Raw genomic sequence first — 27899 nt, 5'->3', positions numbered from 1 at the left:
TTTACTGTTGAATGCAAGTCTTCCTTGTAGCAAAGATAAAGTTATGATTTATCGCTGTACTTCAGTCTTGATGAAAGACTAATAATAATTTGTCCACCTATTTCTTAATAAATGCTACATTTTCAAGAATAAAGGAACTATCAGTAGGCATTACTTCTACTTAAAACAAGTTACTTCTCTCTGTAATAGGTCAAGTATGCTTTTAAAGATTCAGGTAATGGTAGACTCATGATTTTCTCTCTCAATAGATTTCGAGGAGGCTCTTCTGGCTTCAAGGCCTCACTGTGATCTTTATCTTCCTCCTCTTTGTTATCATCTTCCATTCTTTCATCTTCTTCACTATCTAGAGGCTGAGGAATGAGTTGATTACCAACAAACACGTAGGTGTTAATCCTGCGTCTACGACATCGCCTGCGTTTTCGTTTAGGGGGAGCCTTCTGAGCAATGCCTTTAGCTTTCATCTCCTCATTTATGAAGTTTCTAAGGGTGCGTCTGATATATATTCGAGCGAGGTCCTGAAGATTCCTAACAGCACAGGGAGCTAAAAGGAAAGAGAGTTATACTCAGTAAGCAGAATGTCCCTCTAACAAAAACATTAGTTGCAAGACAGTGCGATTCATGTTTAAGAACAAATGAAATTTTAGCACATGATGAAATACACAAATGAAATGAGAAGAGTGAGGGTTCCCGACAAACCCTGTAGCATATTCTCTACTGAAAAACATCTCTTACTCCAGACATACTCAGATTTGGACTGAGGATGGCTTCTGGAATATGATTATTCTTTCAGAGAAAACACACAGTCCAAGCTATTAAGAGATCTTTGGACAGATGTGCAAGTGAATATCAACTATTTAAAAATTGATTTTAGACAGCACACTTCAAATATGGCATGCCTTGGGACCTACTGTTCCTACCATCTCCTGCTGTTTGGAACATTTCCCCTACCATGACACACTGGTTTAGGCAAGTGCTTTTCTTCCTTCTCTCTTCTACACAAAATACTTCCTGCTAAACCCAAATGATCACAATGTCAAGATCACAGCTGACCAAGTAAGCCACCCTTATCTTTGTAGCAGAAAAGGCACCAAAGTTTCTGAACAACAACAACAAAAAAAAGTAACAAAAAGTCAAAAGCCTCATATTTTGCAGTAAGTAAATGATGATTAAGCATTGCCAGGCTGTTGGATAACATGCCCAGTATGACCCGTTGCCAAGTAATTCCAAGGCAAACAAAGCAATAAAAGGTACAGAACTGTCTGGATGGCCAGGCCCAGAGCATGGTGATAGATGGAATCACATGCAGCTGGCAACCAGTCATAAGTGGTGTTCCCCAGGAGTCAGTACTGGAGCATATTCTGTTCAGTACCTTTACTGGTGACCTGGATGAGGGCACTGAGTGCACCCTCAGTAAGTCTGCAGATGACACTAAAATGGGAGGAAGACCTGCCTGGGGATACCAAGGCCCTACAGAGGGATCTAGATAAGCTGGGCTGACACCAGTGGGATTAAAGTTGAATAAGACCAGGTTGAATAAAGTTGAATAAGTGCCAGGTCCTGCACTTTGGTCACAACAACCCCAAGCAACTCTACAGCTTGAGGTAGAGTAGCTGAAAGACAATGTACAGGAAACGGACCTGGGAGTACTGCTTGATGCTCAGTTGAACACAAACCAGCAGTGTGCCCAGGTGGCCAAGAAGGCCAATGGCATCCTGGCTTGTATCAGAAATAGTGTTGCCAGTAGGAGCAAGGAAGTGATCATCCCTCTCTGCTCAGACCTGGTGAGGCTGCACCTTGAGTACCGTATTTAGTTTTGAGCCCTCACTACAAGAAAGACACTGAGGCCATGGAGAGTGTTCAGAGGAAGGACAATGAAGATGGGAAGGGGTCTGGAGCACAAGCCTTATGAGGCTGAGGGTGTTGGGATTGTTCAGTCTGAAGAAGAGGAGGCTCGTGGGTGGCCTCAAGTTTCTCCAGGGGAGATTCATGTTGGACATCAGGAAATACTTTCCCAAGAGTGGTGAGGTGCTGGAACAGACTGGAAGATTCACCATCGCTGGAGGTATTCAAGAAACGTTTAGATGTTGTACTGACAGACATAGGTTTGTGGGAAATATTGGCAAGTCTATGATACTACATCAGCCAAACCTGTCACTTGTTCAACTTTCTCATTTTTGTTCCTACATAAAAATAGTATAAAATTTATGGATACTACTGCAAAGGAGGAAATGAGCATAATGAGGAAATAAATTTTATGAAAACATTGCCAATACAGATCCAGCTTAAAAACACTCAATGAATTTCCAACTAAATATTTTTTTTTCCACTGACTTAAACTCCATGCTAGTTATTAAAATTTGAGACCAAAAAGATGCTTAATACTGGCAATACCGATTGCAGTTGTAGCCAACAGTAAAAAGACAACGTGAGAAGCATTACCTTGCTGATTTCATTTCACAGGGCAACTTCAATTTCCTAATGCATTTATAATTAGATGGTAGTGGCAAGGTAATAGCATATTTGTATGTTATTCCCTTCTTTCTCTTCTAACTGCACAGTCATTTTAAGAGTATTCTTTTAAACTACTTATAAGAAACACCTTTACTGTACTGCAGCTCACTTCTAAATGCTACCGGTATATACTGTTCGAATTCGTAATATGAGAATGGTAATAGAGAACTCTCAAATTCTTAAGTTGGTCTCTTACAAGATCAACGGGACAAAGTCCACAAGTCCAAAGGACCCAATGAGACCCACCCACAGATTCTGAGGGAAGTGGCAGATGAAGCTGCCATCCATCACATTTGAAAGTTCATGACAGTCTGGTGAAGATCCCACTGACTGCAAAAGGGGAAACATAACCCCCATTTTCAAGAAGGGAAAAAAAATAAGATCCAGGGAACTATAGGCCAGTTAGACCTTGCAAGACCATGGAGTAGATCCTCTTAAAAGCCCTACTGAAGCACATGGGAAAAATAGATAAGGTGAATGTTGGTAACCAACACAGCTTCACTGAGGACAAGTCAAGCCTGATAAGCTTGGTGGCCTTTCATGATGGAGTTACAGCACCACTGAATAAAGGAAGAGCAACTGATCTCATCTACCTCCGCTTGTGCAAAGCATTTGACACTGTCCTGCATGGCATCCCAGTAGACAAATTGGAGAAAAATGGATTTGAATGATGAACCACTCACTGGACAAGGGAACTGACTTGATGTTTGCACTCACAGTTCTGGTCAAAGACTCAATGTCCAAGTGGATACCAGTGACGTTTGTCAGGGATTCGTTTCTGGACTGGTGTTATTTAACATCTCTATAGGCAGCATGGACAGTAGAATCAAATACATGCACAGCAAGTTTGCAGACAACACCAACCTGAGTGGTGCAGGTGAGAAGAGATGCTCCCTCAGCAGGCTTGAGTGTCGAGTCCACACCAATCTCATGAAGTTCAACAAGGCTAAGTGCAAGGTTTGGGGCAATCTCAAACACAGATAAGGATGGGCAGAGAATGGCTTGAGAGTAGCCGTGAGGAGAAGAATTTGGGAGTGTCAGTTGATTAAAGATTCATCATGAGCTGGCTATGTGCACTTGCAACCCAGAAGGCGAACTGTGTCCTGCACTGCATCAAGAGAAGTGTGATCAGCAGGTCAAGGAAGATGATTCTGCTCCTCTACTCTGCTTTTATTATACCCCCCCTGGAGTTTTGCATCCAGTTCTGGAACTGCTGACACAAGAAGGACATGGAGTTGCTGGAGCAGGTCCAGGGGAGGGACATGAAGATAATCAGAGGGCTAGCACACTTTCCCCCTGAGGAGGAGCTGAGGCTTTTCAGCCTAGACAAGAGAAGGCCCCTTGGAGACCTTATAGCAGCCTTCCAGTACCTGAAGAAGTCATGTCACAACAGGATAAGGGGAAATGGTTTTAAACTGGAAGAGGGTAGATTTATAGCAGATACGGGGAAGAAATCCTTCACTGTAAGAGTGGTGACACACTGGAACAGGTTGCTCAAGGAGGCTGTGGATGCCTCCTCCCTGGAAGCATTCAAGGCCAGGTTAGATGGGACTCTGAGAATCTGGTTTAGAGGGAGGTGTCCCCTGCCTATAGCAGAGGGATTGAAACTAGATGATCTAAAAGGTCCCTTCCAACCCAAACCATTCTATGTTTCTATGATTTTTAGTAAGGAACCATTCTTCACAAGCTTACATATACTTCAAAATTAATAATCAGATCAGTAGTTACAACGGATGCAACCTTATATGGCATCCTAGACTTCTGAATGGCTTTTCTCTGTTTTGCATTTAAAACTGTGCATAGAAGCAAGAGGCATGTAAATACTACAAGAGAATTAGTCCACATTGGTCTTACGTTAACAGAACAAAGCAGGAGAAAACTGTTATTGTCTAGTTTCTTCGCTGGCTTTATTTAAATTCCTGGGTGCCACTGAAGTCCTATGTAATACTACTCCTAGCTTCGTCTGTGGTAGCAGAAATTTTCATCTCTGTACCTTTCCCAGCCTTTATTTTTTTTTCCTCATCATGCTATCATCTTATCTCTGCAACAGCTATGCTTTCAGAGACTGTCTAAATGCCCTTCCTAATCTAACTGAAGTTTTGTGTAGTCACACAGAAAGCCCATATAAGAGACTACTAAAGACAGTGAGAATCATCAGCTTCAGACATAAGGACAACTCAGCTATTAAACTTCTGCAGTACCATAGCTGCAATGTAAACCAGTTCCTTCCATTTCCAGAGGGGAGAGAGAAGAGGAATTTTTTTTTTCCACTGTGAGATTGTCTGAACATCAGTACTTTTGATAAACCTAGTATTATCTCAGTATTTTAGATGTATTTCATTGGAAAAGAAGCTGAATCCAAAAGGAAAAGAAGTCTGGCAAAGTAAGCTGGAAACAATGCACCATTTTAATCTGAGATGTTGATTGTGCAGCAATACACCATAGCCAGCAGCACAAACTATCAGTGAGCTGCCACTATGTGAGGTTCTATGCTCCTATTCCGTCACACATATGTAAAGGATAGCCTCTCCTCTTCTAGAGTAACACCAGCAAGCACTATTAGAACCCACCAAACCAAAGGGAGCCAGTATAAGTGACACTTACGCAGTCCCACAGTATCATGTTTGCCATTGTCATTTCTGTTTGGTTGCACTAGTGGGGCAAATGAAACAGCAAGGATATTTTTACTTTCCCATGTGTTCTGTCCCGTCCTCAAGATTTGTGTTAGCTGCATAAGAACAACAACAAAAAAAAAAAAAAAAAAAATCAGTGGTTACAGTTTTGTCATACTCAATACAATTCAGGCTGATGTTCAAACAGTGCAATTTTGATTAACTTTAAAATTAATTTGTAAAGGTTGTTCTCTAAATAGCCAGCACTTCCATATTCCTAGAAATATTTTTCTGTCACTGGAGTTCTGAAGAAGGCTATTCTGCAGTGGGGAGAGATGCAACTGGAAAATGAAGTCCTAAGGTTTTCCCTCTATCAAGGCAGAATACTGTTACTACAACTACAACATTTTTATTTAAATTCCCTGTGCATCTGCAAAAATTGACTCCTGCCTACCACATAAATGCCCCAGGAATCAAATAATAAGATGTTCTGTAGCCGAGTGCTTTGTCTGTGATTGGCTTTGTTACTTTTTTTTCCCCCCCCCGTTTTTCTCCCTTCTTTCCAGGTTAGAGGAACCCAGATCTTTTAGCATCTCCTTATGTCTTACAGTCTCTAGTGTGCTAACTATCTGTACATAAGACAGACCTAACGACAGTTTTAATTTTGCTACCCAGACTACCTTTGAGATATGCAATCAATCTCAGTTGATAGTATCTTAGTCCAATAAATACTTTCTCTAGTATTTATATAACTCAATGACACAGACCACATTTAAATCACTTGGATATTCTGAGAAAGTAAACATATAGTTATTTTTGGAAGGTAACCAGCAAGCTTACCAGCAAATAATTTAGTAATTATCTACATTCAAGAGAGCATCCACATAAATCAGTTTTTTGCTCCCTGGTTCCCTATCAGCAAAACAGGGAGAATAATACTTACCTTTGTAAGGCCTTTTGAGATCTAAGGATGAAAAGTGATAACAGTGTGAAGTATTATTAAAATAATACACCTGTCTGGAAAAAGTCTAATCTAACACAAAAAAAGCAATACTGAAAATTGCTGGAAATAAGTCTTTTCCTCCACTCTTTTTCATTTCTCCTACCTTTAATTACAAACATAAAATCAATTCTCCTGTTTCAGAGAGTGATTTATGTTGTGTTAAAGTATTAGCTGAAGATGTGTGGCAAGGATTTCAAGGCAGTACTAGGACTAGCATAGTATACTTAAAATATTTAAGAATGGAGTACTAGCTTCATGGAAGACAAAACAGTTTTATCACAGATAAACAGGATATTGACAGTTTCCCATCATTTAAAGGAAAACAATTTCAAGACTGCATTGCAAAAACACCTGCTGAATTGCAGTAATACACTGAGTAATGACAACAACAGTTAATGTTCAACTCTGTCAACTATACATGTTAAAACATTTCTTAAATTATGTATTTTTCATACTATATGATAGCAAGGGGAAATTGTCATTAAGTCACCTGATCTTCTATAGGCATTACTAAAATGCCTCCGACTTTCAATAAAATTTTCATGTAGTTTTCATGGTCTTTCTGGACTCCAGCTCCACAGTAAATCCGGTCATACTGATGACTGTCTGAGGCTATTTCCAAACAGTTACCAACCACAAAGGCAGGTTCACAGAACTCAAATCTGAGGAGAAGAAAACAAAAAGAGGAGGCATTTTAAAATAAAATCAGCTTTCTTGAGAAAAGCCAGTCCAGTTAAAAACAAAAATATTTTTACTATCTTCCTTACGTAAAGAAAAGAAAGATTAGCACACATTTTAACAATCGGCATTAAACACAGCAATATTAAACAGAAAACAATGTGCTGTTTCTGCTCAATGAAGGATTAAATTTATTTTTTTTTTTAAAGTTAGCGAGTGCATCACATAAAAACAAAAAAGCCTGAAAGAAACACCAGGCTTCTTAAGAGTAAGCAGACTTGTGATGTTTCTCTGGACAAGGCATGCAGTCAGGTCCCTTTAAAGCAGACAGATGTTAATTGTGGAATATTTGGTTATATATTGTATAAATGTTGAAACAGTCCAATTCCCAATACCTTCCCTCTCTCTTTTAAAAGAGGAAATATAGGTTATTTTAAGAATCATTTTCCTCTACATCTCCCACCTTCCATTTTGAGAACACTCTGTTTTTCTCAAAAATAAAATTTAATAGAAAAGTTTTGACCACACACAAAGCAAGAAAAAAAAAAAAGAGATTAATTCTGAGAAACATCTGTTCTAGTTTTCTTAAGCAAATGAAAGTCACATAACTGCTTCTGAGTGGGCTTAAGTATAAAGCAGAAGTTGCAAAGACTAAGTTCTCCTGACACTGCATAAAATAGCAAAAGGTGCACACTGTAGAGCTTTATTGCCAAAGTTGCATACGTTCGCCATTACAGAGATATTTTCTGACATATTTCACATCTTTGCAGCAAGTCTCTGGTTAAGATGTTCATGCATCATAATGTAATTCATATATTTGTATTAAAAAACAGTGAAAAAACACACAAACCCCCTCTCCAACACACACACACCAACAACATTCAGTCAAAAACCTCCTTCTCCACCCTCATTTCAAGAAGAGATGTTACACATGTGCTCACAGAAAGGATTTATGATTTTCTTGGAAAAACTTTAAAACTACAGAAGTAGTTAACAAGTGTCATCTGGCAGTACCAAATTTAATGCCTCTCAACTTCATCTCAGAATGAATAACTTGCTCTTTCTAAATACTTCTTTGAATGCATAGAGCCATCTTATGAGCTTTACAGCTTACATTCAAAAATTATTTTGATTTGGCTTTCAGTAGGCAATCCCAGTACAACACCTGACATGCAAATAATCATCTCAGTTACACGGAAACCTGACACTGCCTATAAGGCTTAGCTGACTCCCCTATCAACCCTACCATTCACAAATTAGTCTTTTATTAAGCTATGTTTTTGCTTGAAGCACTTTGTTTTCAAGATAGGGTGCACGACCTTGAAAATAATTCAATTCTTTCTTTGACTAGTCACATATAGACTCCAGAATACCTTACTAACTATTGCAACTGCCTTATGTGCTCAATGTGGCTGACAGTCCATGCTGTTGTTTCCTCATCCAAGACCAATGGAAGAAGTGAAAGCTACAATCAATACTGACAGATTAAAAAAAAGGAAGGTGGCAGGTGGGGAGTGCAGCCAACTGCACACAAGCAGGCAGCAAAAATGAACTGTGGTTTAAGTAATTTCTGAAGTAATTTAAAAAAAAAAAAAAAAAAAAAGGAAGAAATATCTACAAATACATTTGGCAAGGTTAAATGCTCAGAAGAAAATGAAACCCAAAGCACTGATTATTTCTTCAGTGAAATGATCTCTTAAGTGCATGGGGGATCACATATTTTTCAACATTTAGCAGAAGTCAGACAGCTCAACGTACAGTTTTAATTTCAGGTTGTCTACAGCTGAAGTAAAGCATCATCACACTGATTTAACTTGAAAATTTAAGCAAAGTACCGTTGTGGGCTTCAAAAGTACAATAAAAACCAGAGGTGAGTAATAGGGCACTCCTCTGAAATGCCACGTTAGATAGCAAACAGTCACTGGCTCTAAGTTATATACTTAGAACAACAGAAGACAGACTGATGTTGCATAACCCGACAACTTTCCTAACACTGTTACTCAAAATGCTCCTCCAAAATCTTACTACCAGATATTCCCAAAATGCTTCTACTGGAAGCACCCTCTTAAAACAGAAACACAAAATTCCCAAGAAAGCAAAGACAAGACAAAAAAATACAAAATGTTTCCCAGACGAAATATACGCTATATATAGAGACCTACAAATACAATAAAAGCTGGAAAGAATTTCTCATTTAGCTCTACAGCTTGCAGTCAAAAGTACACAAGAACAACAATGAATAAGTTTCCCATTACACCTGTAAGAATCAAGACAGGCTAAGCACTAGAGACTATGTCTGCCTATTGGTGCGTTAAACTAAGGCTGGACTATGTTAATACAAATTTGTGGAGACATAAGGCTTATTACCAAGACAGAGAGATAGTGGTTAGGCCTACTACTTCAAAAATGATCTTCTTCACTCCAGTAGCTCCAGCTAGTTTAAAATCTATTTGTCAAAAGTAAGAGCTTCCTGAAAGACTCATTTCTCACAGTAGTCTTAACTAGAGTACATGCAACTCAGAAAGACATCTTTTCAGTTTATTTCAGATGGAAAACAAGGGACTCAGCTCACTTGGCAATGCAGTAACACCTACAGTAGTACGCTGACTGCCCATTTATATCACATAGTAATAGAACTGCCATACACATCTTTCTACCCAGAAGTCTATATAAGGGTAGGAGTAAATGGATGGAAAAGATTTTAAGCTGTATCTAGTCAAAGTAGCACTTGAGTTCAAAAACCAGTGCCGTTCATTCAAGCTGCCTGCAGAATTACCTGCTTTGTGTTTTATGATATAAACAGTGTCAAAACACAAGAAATAAAAATGCATATGAGGTTCATATTTAGAGCATTATGGAATTCTCAAATTTAGTTAAGTTGTAAAACAACAGAACTCAGTTCTTCCTCTGCACTCCAAGTAAACCTTCATCACTGAAGAAATGAAGACTCCTTGCTCACCCCCTGAATCTTTGACTGTTACCACAAAACTATACACACATCTCAGAATCAGAAAACTGACAAATAAATGTATCATTTTGTGGTATCTATGTAATCTAGTAATAAGTAATTAACTTCCAAAAGACTAAAATACAATGTATAGGATTTGTATCACTGACTTTCCCAATCCATTTCCAAAATGAGCAAGGTTAAGCTCTACTTCACTGAAGTATAAGCCTCTGACCATCTGATCAGGGAATGATCTTAAAGTTCAACACAAGTTTTAGCAATTAAATGAGAATAATATCTACCAACAGTATATTAAGCTTGTTAGTTTTAACGTAAGAAAACAGCATCAATCACACTGTTTTACAATGGAATTTAATCTTAAATCCAAATTCCATCAGTCCCTGATGATACTACATCCAATGAGGTAATTTCAATACCATTACCTCCAGGATATGAAAACAGATCAGATACTCAACTTCCTTCTGTGTTACACTGAGTTATTTTTATTACAGTAATGACTTTGTTGAAAAGAAATGGTTTAGTGCCTTAACATGCAGTACTGGCAAATACATAAGCTACCAATCAAGGAGGGGTAATATTTCACTTGGTTACCAATTTGAAATGGAACTATGAAAACAACTTAAGAAACAGCAGGTTTTATTTACATTTTGTTGATCACAGTTAGGGTACAATTATATCTGGAAAACATGATTTATTTTTTTTTTCCATAGATTAGAAGCCAAAAAAAACCAAAAAACCTGAGACTAAAGAACTAGAAAAAACATATAGATGTTTGAATCACATCCAGTTCTTCAGTTGAATCTGGTATTTTGCTTACAAGAAAACAGCCAAAAGAAAAGAAGTTAAGAGTTTCTAGTACAGATAACACACTGACTGTGTTCCTGTGTATGAATGAACATTTGCCATAGGATAAATTTAATTTCATACAGAACTTGTTTAGCAGTGGACCAAGATAGTAAAGCAGTTTCAAGTACCTGAAGTGTGTTAACCTGATTCTGTCCTTTCTGCCTTGTCCCTCAAGGATAGGCATTTCATGTCCATCCCCCCCAGCACTAAAGTTTTACAGATTCAATACAGGCACAGCACTTTTCTTTCAGGTAAGTATCAAAAATTACCTGTAAGATTTAAAGAGTGTTTTTGTCTTCATCACAGCACATTAAGAAAATAAGTAAGGAATAGTTCATTACTACACACATTCTTTTAAGAATCTCCACAGGTATCAACACAAAGAAACACTATTATCGGGATAAAATGAGCTTCCATTTAAAAAAAAAAAAAAAAAAAAAAAAAAAAACATTTTTTAGCGAAGAACTAAGACTGAAATTATTTGCTCTTGTATCCATATCCACCAATCTAGTATTCATGTGGTAACAAAATATGTAAACACTAGTAATCCTACTAAGTTTTTTTCCCCAAGGTAATTCATTGGTAGTTCCTATCATATAACCTACCCAGACAATCTAATTTCCAATTACTTCCAGCTCTGAGGAGTACAGCATCCCTCAAGGGCTAAGCTCTCCTGCCTATACAGCCTTCATGGATGTAGTGCATTATTAACCCTGACATCTCTTCAAGATCAAACTAGAGGTAAGGAGTTGTGTTTTAAGAGATGTTCATTTCTAAGGAATCAAGTTCAAGTTTAATAAAATTGGCCATAAAATCACATACTTTGAATAAAAAGCAACTTTTAAAATCCACAGATTCGTGTTTAAAGCGAACAGTGAAACGTGTTGTAAGATGCTTATAAAAATACTGGGGAACTATTTGAACTGCTGACATTTGTCTTTTGCACAGAGAAAAAGCAGTTCTTAAAGTCAGCATTTCTCCAGCTACATTTTACACTTCTCCTTAACCACTAAAATTCATACAAGGATACCATCTAATATTCTGCCTATTTTATTGCACTTCTGTCTCAGCTTGGTGCTCAGTCCTTACAGAAAGAAAAACCCTTTCAGTATAAATTTAGGACGCTGGTTTGCCATCCACAATCATTTCCTTGTGTTCAATCAACTCAAACCCATACAAAAGGGGACAAGTGTCATCAAGCTGTTCTCCCCTCTAACAGTCCAGAAGGCTCTTTAATAAAATAAAATACACAGTAACCCTCTCAGCAGGTCCAAAAAGGGAAAAATAAAATAAACTATAATGCATATTTTTATTACTGACAGAGGGGGCAAGGGGATCAAAACAAATAAACTTACAGCATGAAGAACTGCTGTTCAATGAGAAGACTGCCAAGTTGTTACAGCAAGCCATTTGAACTATGCTGATACTACATTGGAACAATTTTTCCACGGAAAATTTGTGTTTTAAAACATATTCACCAACAGTAGGGAATTAAAAGAAGAGTACACAAAGTTAACTTCAAATCAAACTTCCCTTAAATCCATTATTTTCAGCTAAAAGATGCCTTAGGATGGGCAAGGATCTTCTAAACCATCTTGACCACCACAAAAACCATCCTTTTCTTTTAAAACACATCTATAGAAACTGAAAAATAAGTATTTCCTGTGATTATCCTCAGAGAATGAAGAGCTACAAATAATCTAGGAAGTTCCAACTCATATTCATTTTTGTTAAAAGAACAATACTCTCAGGGCTTCTTCTGTATAAAACAATTCCATAATTTACTAATCTTACTCCAAGTATACCTAAAGCCAGAAAGAAACTTTAAAGAAACTTCCAGATTGTTTAATCCATTTCATTTTTTAAACTGACATAAGTCTTATATTCTGTGAAAACTACAGTTGAAGGTGAAACATGACTTTCTGTATACCATGCCACAGCAATGCACAACATTCACAGAATGGCTTGTTAGCTTTTTTCACCTTACTTTACTGCAAAAGTACTCTAGATCAAGTAACAACCAGATTTAAAGATGCTTCTAATATACTGCAGAGTATAGGAATAAATTTTCACATTTCTCAATAAATATTTCCCATATTCTATCCTGGTGGTGATGTTCATTTAGGATCCTATCACTAAGAACTACATTAGATACTAAGAACAATTATTAAAAATGGAACAACAGAATGACAAGAGAGCAAGTTTTTTTCCTTGGTTGTTTTTTTTTTTTTGTTTGTTTGTTTGTTTTTTGTATTTTTCTCTATTTTCATTCTGCCTTACTTATGTATTTATTAAAGCTCTTAACAAGTATGGCTCATGTATAAATGCATTCTTATGGCCTGCTAGCATGCTTCCCTGAAAAGTTACATGCATTTCACTTATTGGGACATCCTGCATGTACTCTTTGAACATTAGAATAAACAGAAACAAAAGTATAAAAACTTCTATAACAAAACAGTTGTTACTATCTACAGTAGCAGCTTTTAAGCCCCTTACATACAATTGCAATAATGGGGATTTTATTAAGATTAGTAAAATAGCCAGAAGCAGTGCTGACTAAATTTTTATGCAATATTTTTTTCCTGATCATTTTTCTCATCCAGGTAATGTTGTAGGCCAGTGGGAAATGCATTACAGCTTCACTTCTATTTGTTATCTCAGCTTTAGAATAAAACTGCTTTTGTGCTTCTATTGGGCAACTTCAGCTACCTTTGCTTGTTTATAATTTCTAATAGCCATCAGCTTCACTGAAACATGTGAAAAAACACTGCTCTTATTTATAAAGAAAAGTTAGAATGCTGGACCTTAAAAATACTATGACTAACCTTACTCTCTCTTCAGCACTAGTTAACAAACTTAAACTTCATTAGGTACTACATCTAAAATCTTGATGATAAAAGCAAAGTAGTACACTGAAGGAATATATATATTTTAAATCAATTCCACAGTGAAGTTTAAGAAACCTGCACTCCTAAAAAAGGAGGAGGTGAAAAAATGTCTCATCACCTCACTCTGTCACCAGGACCCTAGTAAATCCATGGATACAAGTCCCCTCAGAAACAGTTTGTTGTTTCTGTAGACAAAAGTATTTGCTTTTTTTTTTTTTTTTTTTTTTTTGGTACTGAAGCAGAAAAGGTAGTTTTATAGATTTAAGATTGTCATATTCTATACTAAGAGTTTTTGTGAAGCTATAGATTTGATTTGGTAGCAACAATCCATTGCTGTTTTTCTCAACTACTTTAATGTAATAACAAATGCTCTTAATACTATAAAAACTTGCAGCAACTGCAGATTTCCAAAGAAGGTAGTGTCCACCACAGAATTTGTCTTATTTCTAAAAGATTTTGTATGTGCTTAGAGATAGCAAGAATACAGATTGCTCCAACTCTCAAACACTTTCAAAACAGTTTTCTTTTCTTTCTAGAAAGCAGTAAACTCAACTGCCACTTTTGGAGCCTCCTGGCTTATGATGTTTATGTATATTATTTCTCTTTAATACCTCTAGCTGAAAAAGAGACATTTCAAAAGCAGATTTTTTTTTTGAAAATGTTAATTTCCAGTGTCAAAGAATCCCTCTGAACTTCTTACTTTCATATGTTTTTCTAGCTAGAGCAATAAAAAAAAGCACAAAATTTCCACTAACCAAATCTAAGAACAAGTTAAAAGTAAAATATGAACTGGAAAGGCTACCAAGGGGCTTTGAGACAGGTTACTTTTCCTGCACAGATTTTTATTGCTATCATTATCCAGCTGAACAGCAAAGAATGGTTTTTCTTTGAGCATATACAAGGAACTTTCAACTTCAACTCTACTTTTATGAAAGTGAGCTTGCAGTGTTCTACAGAAGCCCTGAATTTCAACAAAGACAAATAAATACTTTGTTGGAAAATTAAGCCATTTTTCAATGCCAATAATTTTCTTATAGGACTTCAGAAAGAAGCTTAACCCATAACAGTTATACCAGAAGTAGTACTAGGGTTCTTGCAACTTACCATTGAAGTGGTTTCTTTTGATCTTGAGAAGGTTTGGTGATTCTTTCACATCAGGGACTTCAGCTTACCCAGGTTTGGTTTTTGATAGGGTGCTAGAAGATGGGCAACCTAGCCTTGCCCTGTGTCTCTCTCTCCAAGCTGGATATTCTAGGTCTAGAAGTTGACTGGGAGCAGAAAAGACAACACATTCCCCTTCAATAAAAACAGGTGAAGTGGGGCCTGGTACTTGCACAATGTGTTTCAGATAGCCTTCTTAAGGAATATTTTTTTTTTCCCCTTAAATGGCATGCATTCCCTACTCAAGGTTTAAAGTACAAAAGAGAGTCATATATATACACTTTCAACTCAAGAGTATTTCATTTAATCTACACCTAAAATCTTTTGCACCTCAATCATAACAATACTTCCAGACGATGGCAAATCTCCCCTGTTTCTACTAGAAAATATATACTAAATAAAACCAAGGCAGTATTTTACCTCTCACAAGAAACAACTCCATCTCAATTCAGACAAAAAGTATTTTTAAAAGATTGGTGGGATATGGATACAGATACAAGTGCTTACTGAAATTATTTGTCTTTCTGAAACAACTGTATTAAAAGCTTTTCCTCTAATGAACAGTTCAACAGACAACTAATAGAAGGATAAACTGCCCTTTAAACAAAGAGTATCTCAGATTCTTTATTACCTCGTTACTTTTACACTGCTACCAGACTTTCATCAAGTACCTACCCCAATCATTAAAAAAACCCACATGTAATTACATTTAAACAACATTTTTATCAGGAACCATAAAAAAGCATTATTATATCACACAATGCTGTATCATTCCCTATGAAAAGTGGCATCAAAACATCTTGTTTCATCAGGAGAAGAAGTAAATCATCATAACCCAGCTCCATGCTGCAAGTCAAATGCAAAGATAAAGGTCTACTGCTTCAAGTGAAAGAACACGACAAACAAAATTAAAGCATTTATTTAGGATCCAAGCTGAAGATTTTGAAGGATCTACATTTAAGGTAAAAGCCCTTTTACTTTTGTTTAAGAAAGAGACTTCTTCAAATACTCAGATCAGACTGCAGAATATTATCCACTGAAGAACACAGAAAGGGAAGAAGGGTTTCGCAGAATTCCCATCTGCAGATCTCAATTACATGTGCTCTCTGTATTCCTTCTATACCCTATGAACCTCCTTAGAAGCTGATCACAGGTGTAAGATATTTTTCCTCAAAACATGCATACATTCATTGAGACAATCAGCTTCATTCATACCAGTCTAACAGACAAAATCAGATTTCAAACAGTATGTATGTCTTCTAGATATACACCAGTGTTCAACAGTAGGCAGACACTGCACACCTTCCAAGTTCTTTTTGACAGAAGATCTTTCCTCCATGTATTAAGCAAATCAAATCAGTAGTTAAGTTCAGAAGGAGAAGTCCACACAACTTTCAGTAAGTATATTTCATATATTTCTTTTACAAGCCGAAATTCAGGAAAAATTTCCTGAAATAATAATCAAAACTAGCTTTACTGACCTAGAGTACATTAAGAGGCAGACTGAAAGTGAAGACATACTGTATATATTTGATATAAATATATACAGAAAATATTATATATAAACATAAATGAGCCAGTCAATCAGAAGAAAAACGTGCCATCTTCAGTAACTATATTAAAATACAGTTAACCATAATTAACTATTCAGACAAGGAGTTACAAAACCTTCCACTAAATCCAAAACCCAAGCAGTCAATCAGTATTACGTGAACAGCAGTTCAGTTATTGTCAAGTAGATTTATGCAAGAAAAATTAAAGAGACACGTTTGTTAGGTTGGTGAGGAGAATGCTTCCATAGCCAGTGCTTTATATTTTTTCTGTTGTAGATTATTAAAAAGTATATGCCAAGTGATGTACATGTAAATTAGTGAAAGCATAAATTATATTCACTAATCTTTTTTGACTCCTCCTCTCTATAGCACTATATAACTAAAAACCAGCTTAGCTATCAGTGTACATAACGCATAATTTAGAATATTGTCTCCAGAGCTGATCTCTACATTAGCAGAAAATACATTTCTTCTGCTTTGAGAATACTTACATCTCGTATTACACATACTCACTTCCTTCCTTCCAACAGTACATGTGCACACATTCAGTTATGCCAAATTTAGCAACACTGGGATTAGTTCTTTTCTCCCGGTACTTGCAAATTTTTAAATACAAACCATACATTTCTGGTATTTATTCACATAAATCAATCAGATTGATTTTGTTTAACAACGGTGTACTTCTTTGCTTCCCCTCCAATTCAACTTCTCCTCATCTATGTATGCAAAAGTATTAATTACCAAACTGGCAAGACTTTTCAGTCCAAGTCAACCCTCTGTGTGTCAGAATACATATACAGGAATACAGGCGCACACAGGAATTCATTAGCAGGCAGTTGCATCTTACTTAAAAGAGCAATTAATGTAGTACTAATGATGATCATAAGTGATCACAGATCTCACTTCTGTATTAATATCAGCTAACAGTAAAAGTATGTATTAAATTTGAGGCGATGATAGTAATATATACATACTAAAACATGACACACTTTTAGCTCTGTGTCCCTCCAACATTCTTCCAACTAAACAACTAAAATAATCTAGTTAATGCTAGAAGTACAGAACTGAATACAATTAAGTACAGCTAGCTCTACGATGACTCTACTTCAAGTATAAGAGCCTTCTTTTATGTAAAAGAAGAAAAAGGATGGTCTGTTGTCAGATGAAAATTCTAGAAGATTGGTGTAAGGAAAAACTAGATGGAGTTCCAACTAAGAAAATCAAATGCACAGTAGTTCTTAAAAGATATTACAAAGGCAAGAGGATAAAAAGAATTTTCTCTGCTCCCCTCTGAGCAAAAGAAGATGGGTAAGGACATGCAATTCTTATGCTATCAATACAATTTAAAACATTCTTCTGAATTTCCAGCAGCTACCTTACAATTACTGGTAGAGAAATTATTATCCATGAAGAGTTTTTACACATAATAGACCTAGCTGGAACACAGTTTTCCATTTTGAAAGGGCAGAGAGGCCCAAGTTCTGCATTCTTATGGACAACTTATAAACTAATGAAAAAAATGGTTGAGGAAGTCAAACCAGTAAGGTTCAAAGCCTTATAAAACTGAGATAAATCAGGAAGAGCAGGTGGTGCCTGAGCGCAGATGGAGACTCTTAAGTCCACCTCTTCAGGTAATAAACAAATACAATCAGACATTGAGACCAACAGATGCAAATTAGAAGTTAACTGCGTACCAAAAGATGTCCAATTACATAATAAGAACTGACTTAACAGATACAAATTGCACTGTAAAAGACATCTGCATAGTACGTCATGTATATATGCATGTACATGTAGTATATACACGTGTGCATGTACACGCATTCCCAAAATGCAGCAAGATCAATTTTGTGAAGTACTACACAGCAAGAATAGTGTCACACTTCAAAGCCTTCTTTCCTAAGCCTTAACTTACCTTGTGAACTAGACCGAGAAACTGAAGTTCTATGTTGCAGTAACAAATACCGTTTGCCATGTGTGATGCCATTCTTCTACTTCCCTCTCTAAGTTTACGAGCAATGATGTGGTCAGTTAGAATAAAAAGCTGCTGCAAAGTGAACCAGAGAAATGAGATACTTACTTATCAAAGCTATCACTATATTTTATGAAGCTCTCCAATTTTTCCTTGGCATATTCTACCACATCTGAATGAAGCTCTATTCCATGATTTATCCCAAAAGGTCCTGTAAATAAAAACAGCAGTTTTTTTAGTCACAGCTCACTCACATAGAACAAAACTGTACTTTTGCCTGTGAAAGTATTAACATCACGTAAACACTGAATTCTTCAAACACACTAGGCAAAGATATTTTTGTATCTGTATTATGGATGGTTAAGAGGAAACAAAACAAGGTAAAAAGTCAAAGGATGGAAAAAAAATATAAAGAACAGCAATAGAATTGCAGCAAAACAGTTTTATATAACTAATTTTTCATCGTAAGGATGCAGAAAAGCTTGACTTACTACAGACTGAACAACTTCCTTTTCAACAAATTATTTAGTTGGAAGACAACAATAATTATGATTTAGTTCATACTGTGTTCTTCAAATTTTGAAACGTTTTCTTAGTTTCTGACAATTCAGAGATTTTGTATTATATTCCCACAATTACATCTGCTCTATTTTGCAGAAGTCTGCTCCTGTTTTACTCAGATAGCATTTAACTTCCACCTAGAACGTGGCAACTGGCCACATTATGTTCATTCATCACAATACTACTACAGCTGCAGCACTGATTGATCCTGCAATCAAACCCAAGTACATTTCCAAGTTCATTTGCATGCTAGAAGTTAAAGCTAATTTCCAGGAACAAGAAGAAATCATGAGACACTATTATGACTATTTTCTACATCAGGAAAGTGTCTGAATCAGTCACATTCACTGTGATGATTCTATATTTAATATATAGTCAATAACCCAGATACTTTAGTCACTAGAACACAACTGGAAAAAGGAGAGAGAAGAGAAAAAAAAAGCAAGCAAATATCAATAATATTAGAAAAAAATTAAATTTGTATAATCTATAATTCTAAACCTTGCTTAAGTATTTAGCTCAAAGATATTATTCCAAAGAAATAGTTTTCTTAAGACACTAATTACAAAAAACAGTTGCTAAAAGAACCTTTTCTCCAACATACCAAAACCTACTATACATCACTAAAGTGATTACTAATGACAGTTCTTAACATAACACATCATACCAGATAAAATAAAACCAAGCTATATGCTCTGCTCATGAGACCTCTCTAAGGTCAATCAAGAGGTAGATAGATCTTTCAACTTGTGAAAACACATACCTCCTGCTGACAGCCACATCTATTTAAATTTATCAGCCATCGTATTATAAAAGATACCTCTTACGGTATCTTTTGTGATATTTATTTAATGCTCCCTTGCACAATAATAACCTACCACATTACTAATCAGCATAGGTGCAGACCATTTAATGGTCCTTTGCACAATAGTAGCCTACCACATTCCTAACCAGCATAGGTACAGTCTTGTAACATGCAGCAGCATCCAACGCATGCTTTCTCCTATTATAATTGCCACGCCTTTAGTCTCATAAAATAAAAAAAACACATTGATGCCTCCGGTCCCAAAATTACTCAGTCCTTACAATACTCAATTTTGAAGAAAAAAAAAAAAACTAAGGAACTGTAAATGCCCCAACAGTCTCAAATCTGCAAATGCAACATAATGTCATGTTGTAATATACCATATTACCCATAATTTGAACAGAAATACAAGTAGATTCTATTCTTTCATTAGTAAATTTGCAGATGCCAAGGAGTCACTCATTTTAAAAACCAGAAACCAACTTCTCTGTTACTCTCCAGACTGAATTCTCTTTCAGCAGAATTCAACTGCTGAAATATAATTCCACCATCTAGTTTGAATTATGTATTTTAATAGCATCAACAGTTAATCTAATCTATTTGGAAGTTTTCTTCTTCACACACCACTATACTTAGCAGTGTAGCGTATACCACTTCCAAAATCACTTGCTAATTTAATCTCATTTTGATGCTGACAGCATGGCAAAAACATACCCACTACATTATCAAATTGGAAGATACCCACCTACTGTCAAAGAACACATGGTTCCCTGTTACTATTCACACTGTACACTGAAAACTGTTTAAAAACAGGTGGGCTTTTAAATATACATACACAAGGTCAGCTCCAAAAGTAACACCTCCCATTTTATTATGTTGGCCCACAATGACAGAGGCAGATATCAGTGTTATGTCAGAGACTGAACCTTCCCACCAATGCTCTGCTTTGTTGCTGTGAGACGGATAGCAGCAGAGGAGCAGTCTGACATGGAAGTGCATATGAAGCAAAGGTGCATCACTGAACTCCTTCATAGTGAAAAAATGGCTTCCACTGACATTCACTGATACTTGTTCAATGTTTATGGAGACCAAACAGTGGATATGAGCACAGTGAGGTGGTGGGTGGTGCATTTCAGCAGTGGTGACAGGTCATCTCTGTTGGTACAGACTGAGAGCACTGCATGCAAACTCTCATTCATCACTGGCAAAAATGCATAGCTAATGGTGATGACCACATTGAAAAATAGTGTTTTGCCACTATTTGCTCTATCGAGTAGCTTGATTGTGCTCTTTGTATCTGTTGTAGTTTCTATGGAAATAAGTAGGATGTACTACTTTTGGAGCAACATACGTATTTATCAGAAGCATATTTGTTTCTACTCCTTTACTCCATCGTTTAAAACACTAAAATAAGGAAGAATTATTATACATAATTAGTGATCTTATCAATGGGAGCAGAAAATAAGAAAATGAAGTACTATGGAAACATGAGAAGCTTGCTTCCAAATGTAGCTGAACAGCTACTGCTCCAGGCTCCTCAGCACTACTAAGGATATATCAGCACCTGAGTTGGAAACAAGGAACAGCTGTAGCTTAACTGTGTTCCTTAGGGGGCTGTCAGCCCATCTAATGCTCAAAGACAAGTCTTTTTTTTTTTTTTTTTTTTTTTTTTTTTTTTTTAAATCCCACATATAATATTCTGAAAGACAAGAACTCTGCTTGATAGGGTCTAGTGAAGGAGCATTCAACAGGTAACCAAACACCATTTAAAAAAAAGGTCAAGTACATCAATACAAGTGCAATATACATAACATCTTGAACATCACAGCTCAGGAAGAATACTGAAAGAACAAAGCTTTACACAGAGCAGGGAAATGTATGAATACTATTACACAGGTATTCTTAGCACAGAACTTAACTCATAATAACTCATATTAAACAGAAACACCCTCCAAAGCAGGTATCTTCAGTTTAAATTTTTACATGTTAATGAACATAATTTCTGTTTCTACAAGGGAACAGTACCTTTGCCACTGCATTTATTAACAGGAACAAAATACACTGCCAGAGATGCCAACAAATGAAGTTTGTTACGTACGTATTAGGGATAATTTCTTTTTTAAGTGAGAATGAATGATAAAAACTGAAATCAAACCAGCTCCTCACATTTCAGATTTGTGTGTCTATCAACACATGCAACAAAATGCCCAAACTGCTAGAAGGCTTTCTTCAACAAATAACATTCGTTTAATAGTCACTAAAATTGCACCTGTAAGAACTGTGTACTAAAGTAAGTAGTAATATAATGAAATTCATATGTAAAATAAAAACAATTCTTAGCATAAATGCTTTGTATTCTAAGTATCATATTGAGGTTAGAAAATTAAAGCATTTTTTCTTCTAAAGGTAGGTTGTTTGCACATGGATGGAGACTTAATTTTCAATTAAGTTTCTTCAAGAGTCATGAGGCAACATAATTTATATTTCTTCCATAAATGGCATAAATATGGTACATATGCAAACTAGAACTTTAGCCCTCAGGTTGTTCCTCTATGCTTTTCTCTTCTGAGCAATGAAAGGTTGTTTCCTCTCATATTAAAATTCTATGCTACAAAAAATACAAGCAGAACTTCCTCCAAAACACTCTGTGAAATACCAGTGGACAGAAGCATCTGTAGATAACAGTTTACCTACAGCCTGCAGATAACATACAATATTGTAAAAAACATACATCAAAAATCCAGTTTTGTGTGTCATTATTATTACTTTTAAGAAGTGCAAGTTCTACAAGGCTTGTATAATATTCTAATAATATGCAGTGGCAATGTATTAAAATAAATATTTTCAAAGTTACCTAATATTAATCCCACCATTGTACTCAAATACCCGGTTCCACTACCCAGATTTAGAAAAGATAATCCAGGCTGAAGCTTCAGAGCTTCCATGACTTCAGAATAAATGCAAGGTGCTGACAAGTGTATATTTCCATGCTTCCAGGCCAAGTCTTTATAAGCATTGTCCCTGTATCCTTCCAGATAATAATCACCACGATCAATTGCTCTGAAGGCTTGCTCCACACTCTCAGTGCGGATATATTGAGCTTCTTTCAAGTTATCAATTAAGTCATCATTGTCTTCTCCAGCACTCACAGCTCCTCCCATGCTGAATTTCTATGGTGATTCAATTAGTTTGCAAAATACATCAGGAGGAGAGTTTTCTCAAAAGCATTTAGTATGTAACAGATCCTTTGTTGTTCTTTCAAAAGCACATCACAAATGAATCCTAAGGGGAAAAAAAAAAAAAAAGATAAATTTATATAACTTGAGTTTTTAGAAAAATAAATCAACCGTTATTAGAGGGTAATGAAACACTGTTTGCACTGGATCACTTAGAGAACTATTATAGTTGGACATCACACTCGGTCAAAAAAAACATCTGCCCTTCAGATTTGTGTCAACACAATCCAATGGTTTTCAGCTTAACTTTAATATTTCACTGTCTGTCTACATTAGCAAGCACTAGAGTTTATATGGACTGCAAAAAAGTACTGAGAGACTCTCACCCATTACTACATTTGTGGGGCCAACCAGCTTTGGACTAGCTCTGGAGCAGTTTTGAGAACTGAATACCAAACAGCAGATGAAGCATAAACAAACTTAGTTGAATTTTAAAGAAACCGAGCTAACATGCTCAAAAACCAACGGTGTAGTGGAAGACAAAGCAGGCAGTTGGTAATGACCCTGAGATACATTTCAGATATTCACTTGTGTGCTGAACCAGAATACAAGTGTAGAAAACTGCAATGTTCTGGATTCAGCAACTGGGAACCACACTGAAATCCTCCTAATGGATCTAAAGGAATTAAACTAGTACCATTTCTTTAAGTACCTAGAATGTTTTATTAGCTTGCCAGATTTTAAGTGACCAGAAAGTTTTAGAAATTCTGCATAGAACACTCACTTCAAAGTAACTCTTTCAGAATGGTATTTTATCCGCAGTTATGACCATTGCATTCTCAAATGCAAAATGTTAACATCCGGATTTGTTATGTAAATTATCAGCAAAATAGGAACTGAATACTGGAAAAAAAAAAAAAACAACAACATTATTTTAGATGAATAGCTTACCCAAAATGAGCTAGTTACTAATATTACTTACAATGCCATCTCAACCAAAATAACAACAACAACAACAAAAAAAAAAAATGAAGAATCTTAGTCCTTCTGCCAATTTACTTCCCTCCTGTCTTTTACCTAGTTTTATTTGTTGAACAATACATCAAACATAATATACAACCTAAGTCTGAACACAAGTTGTTTCTCCCAGTATTCGGGAGACTTTTCTCAAGAAGAAATAAAATATTGTATTTCAATATAAAAGGTAGACTTGGCTATTTCTAAAAGTATCATTCCAAAGGTATAATCACAAGTAGTATGTTAAAACACGTAAAGAGGAGCATAAGTGTATCAGGCAAGTAGAGGTATTAAATTGTCTCCAATCAATAATAGAAGGATTCGTGAAACGTATTGATAATAAACCTTGTAATCAGAAAAGAACAGCCTACTCAGTTGCAAAGGCAAGGGCTTGCTGAAAACTCCCAGAGGGAAGCAACCTCCAGAGATGTTTCCCTCACAGCTACCAGCCCTTAAATTAGGTCAGGGAGGGGTGGACCCCAGTTCCACCCCTTCCAGTACACAGATGAATTGCTTGCACCTGTGCACCCAGAGGTGGACACACCTTTTCACCAGGAGCTCAGTCACTGGTTCAGGCTATGACCTAGTAGTTCCCTTCCAGTATTTCTGAAGCAAATGTAACCTTTTATCAGAAATTACTCCAACACAATCCACCAAATTCCTGTTTTGTAAAAGCCCATCTGTACTGAGCATGACACCATATGGTATTAGATATATACTTGTTTGACAAGTCTGGGTAGGCTGTCCAGCTGAGTCTTCTCCCAGCTTCTCACCAGCAGGACAGCATGAGCAACAGGGAAGATCATGTCTCTGTATAAGTTCTGCTCAGCAAAACATAATACAGTATCATCAACAGTATCATCAAACCACAAAGCAGCATCAAATGAGCTACCACAAAGAAAATCAGCTTTCTTCCAACCAAAAATCAGTATAACTAGTTAAAATTAATAGCTACTAAAACAACAGCCATCTTGCCATCCCTTCACTCTAAGAGATTCTCGATTGCCCTGAGAGATGCAGTTCAAAAGATTTTTAACTAAAGGCAAAAATTTGATTGCTATGTTGAAAGATGAATGCAGCTGCTAAAGTTAAGAAACATCAGTTTCAGCCCTACCTGCAGAATGCATTCACTGCCTCATGCCAGCAGATGGAGAACTTCACCAACTCTGTATTCCACTGCTGAGCAAGCAAAACAAAACAAAACCACTCTGAAGAAAAAAAAGCCCTTTCTCTCAAAATAAAGCCTTATAGTTTCTGTGAGATAATATCTCCTGTTTCACATGAAAGTACTTTGCCACCAAAAACATTTGCTAATTTCAAGATAGTCACTATAGTAATACATTTAATTTATTTAGGTATTGTCTAATTTTATGTTCTTGGGATTACCCAACAGTAAAAGTTAGTTACTACAGTGGCACCACACTTTCAAGTGATGACATGCATTGAAAACACACCAAGTTATGGTCTTTTCATGAAAAATGAATTATTATGCTATAGAGAAATATCCTGTTAAGGCATAAATACTTCCTTTCAATGCTTGTTTATAAGCTTTTTCCTTATGAAAGTAAAATTACTCGCTTCCAACAGAAGAATGAGACACACAGTTATGTTTTCTATTTTTTTAAATACAGAAAAGAAACCATCCCACACGTTTGTTTGGTAGACACTAGAGGGGAAAAAAAAAGGCAAGTTAGTCCAGGTGCTGTGCTTCTGACAGCTGACCGAGGATCAAAACAAGCACAGTAGAACACGACCTGGTAAAAGCAGTCTACATAGATTGCAAAGTTTATAGAAAGCATTCCGTGGAGCGTACAGATACCTAAATCGCAGCATCTGCAGATGCAGAGCATAACTAACATTCTAGTTACTATTTTACATAGAGATACAGAGATCATAAAAGAGAGAGCTGCCTAAAATTAATGAAATGCAATCATTAACTTTAGCCTTAGAAATCCCCGGAATACAGTATCCAAAAGAAATTATAGTTGAAGAATTACAATGTCAACAAAGTTTTAAGAAGTTCATTCACTAATTAAAACTAATTAAAAATCTATTTCTCACTCTACATTATTTAAATCTATTTCTCACTCTACATTATTTAAAAATTTCTACAAGTTGACCTTAACATTTCTCATACCCACAGTAAAAATGAAAGGTCAACAGTTTTCAGCTTTTGTAAAAGGTCACATAACTGCTGAACAATACCTTTGACATGCATCTAACTTGCTGTAATCAATTTTACTGGAATTCCTCATCTTAAGTGTTTTCTAGTTTGGTTAACTGTTTGGGGTTTTTGTTGTTGTTGTTTTCTGGGGGCAAGGGCCGTGTTTTTTATTAAAAACACAAAAACAAATACTGTCACATTAACTGAACACATGTTCTTGGGCTATGTCAATCTAAGAAACATTAACGAGCTTATTTTAACCATAACGTGAGCGTATTTTAATTGTTTTACATGCCCTGCACTCCTATCTGAGAAGTCAGTAACTGGTACAAGCTTTGCCAAGTTTTATTTGCCAGCTCTTAATAAAATTCTGCACATTTCAAAAGCTTTGTAAGTGTATTTACATTTTAGATTAATTCCTCAGGTCAGTAAAGCCCACACACTTGTCTTAGACTGAATACCACATAGGAAAGTTATTCAATTAATTTGATAGACAAAATCTTGCCTTTTTCAGATCCATACAATATCAAATCTATAGCATTTTGTAATATTGACATGTCCTTTAGCCCACCTTGACTGTTACCCAGTCTCAAAGGATGAAAACCAAAAGGAAGTATAATAGATGTCATTACCCATATTTTCAAGTCTGCTCCTCAGAACTAATGCATTCTGAGAAAATCTTACTGTCATTAACATACCATCTCTGAAATTCTCTCATCGCACTTTGGACTGCAATGCTTCCCTTGCAGTTCAAAGGGGACATGCAAAGTTTCCTGCTGAGCCTTCCTTCTTCTGGGGAAACAGCACACAGAAGACATAAAAACAAACCACAAAGCTATTAGTAAAATTAGATGCAGGAGCCTGCTGTTAAATTTGCTGAAAAGCGTTTCCCCTGCAAGAGGAGAAAACTAACCAGACACAACACAAAGGACTGAAAAAAAATATAGTCCATTTTACAGTGTTTCCTCATGGCAGAAGTTAGCAACTTTAATCTCATCAGCAGATGCTTGAAATTTGCTGGGCAACCAAGTACTAAATCTGCTTCTACTAGAGTCAAAGTAGTAAGAGAAACTGACAGAAATGTGATCATATTTTGCCTGTTCTTGTCCTCTCTAATGACTCTCTACAAGCAAAGGATTCCATTTTCCATTTATCTTCCCCTGTTGTATCAAATATTGCAGAAGTGCCATAAGCAGGGGCAATTCAACTCCAAACCACAGAGAAATTACAACACTATTTCCTTCATCATGCAAAGACTAGAGAAAAATCAAAATATGAACTGTGTGCTGGAAGCAACTGTAATAGATGACAAAAAAAAGACAGAATAGATAGTCGGATACAAAGACTGAAGTCTTCATACACGTTTAGGAACTTCTGTACTCATGTCTTTTCGTTAAAGCACAACTAGAAGCAACGAAGTCTAGATGTTCTGGGAAGAGTAACTGCTAATTGAACTGTCCTCTTCCACAGCTATTGTTTTCTCACTTCAAATTAGTTAGAAAGGAGGAAAATTATTGTTTTTATGGTACAGTAGCATACTGTCGGTGACTTAAGAGAAACTAGTAGAAACACCATTTTATTTTTTAATCTAGTAGACTCATCTCACTAAAGAGCATTCCCTCCTAACCTGCTGTCCATGTAGATCATTTCAAGAAACTTTACAAGTTCAACAAATACAAAAACAAATATGGTCAGTCCTCCAATTTAATACACCACTCACCACATACTTCAAGGTTCTTTGCAATAGAGCAATGGAAAAAGGAACAGACCACAGGATTAAAGCTAAGCCAAATGAATGTAAACAGCTAGGACTACTGACTTAACCTGAATTGCATTGACCTACTTGGGCAGACAACGTTTGTCAAGTCTGGTGTAAGCTTAAACCCTGATCAGGCCTTCAACAGATGTTTATGCAAGTTTCCAGGTGTGCCCTTACTTTCACTTTCTTCCTTCTTCTGCAGTCACCTGCACTACTGCATATGGT

General features: G+C 36.2%; 1 protein-coding gene across 1 annotated transcript; it reads right to left on the bottom strand.

Moving 5' to 3' along the window:
- Nucleotides 1-170: 170 nt before the first annotated feature.
- PCMTD1 (protein-L-isoaspartate (D-aspartate) O-methyltransferase domain containing 1) lies at nt 171-22719 on the bottom strand (the record flags this gene model as incomplete). The annotated part of the gene is made up of 5 exons (XM_079533311.1): nt 171-541; nt 5116-5239; nt 6617-6788; nt 18301-18403; nt 22413-22719. 5 exons carry the CDS (start codon nt 22717-22719, stop codon nt 171-173), a joined length of 1077 nt encoding a protein of 358 aa, XP_079389437.1.
- Between the last annotated feature and the right edge of the window lie 5180 nt (nt 22720-27899).

Source organism: Tetrao urogallus, assembly GCF_951394365.1.
Source record: "Tetrao urogallus genome assembly, chromosome: 3".
Taxonomy (NCBI): Eukaryota; Metazoa; Chordata; class Aves; order Galliformes; family Phasianidae; genus Tetrao; species Tetrao urogallus.
This window is presented reverse-complemented; position numbering and strand designations above follow the sequence as displayed.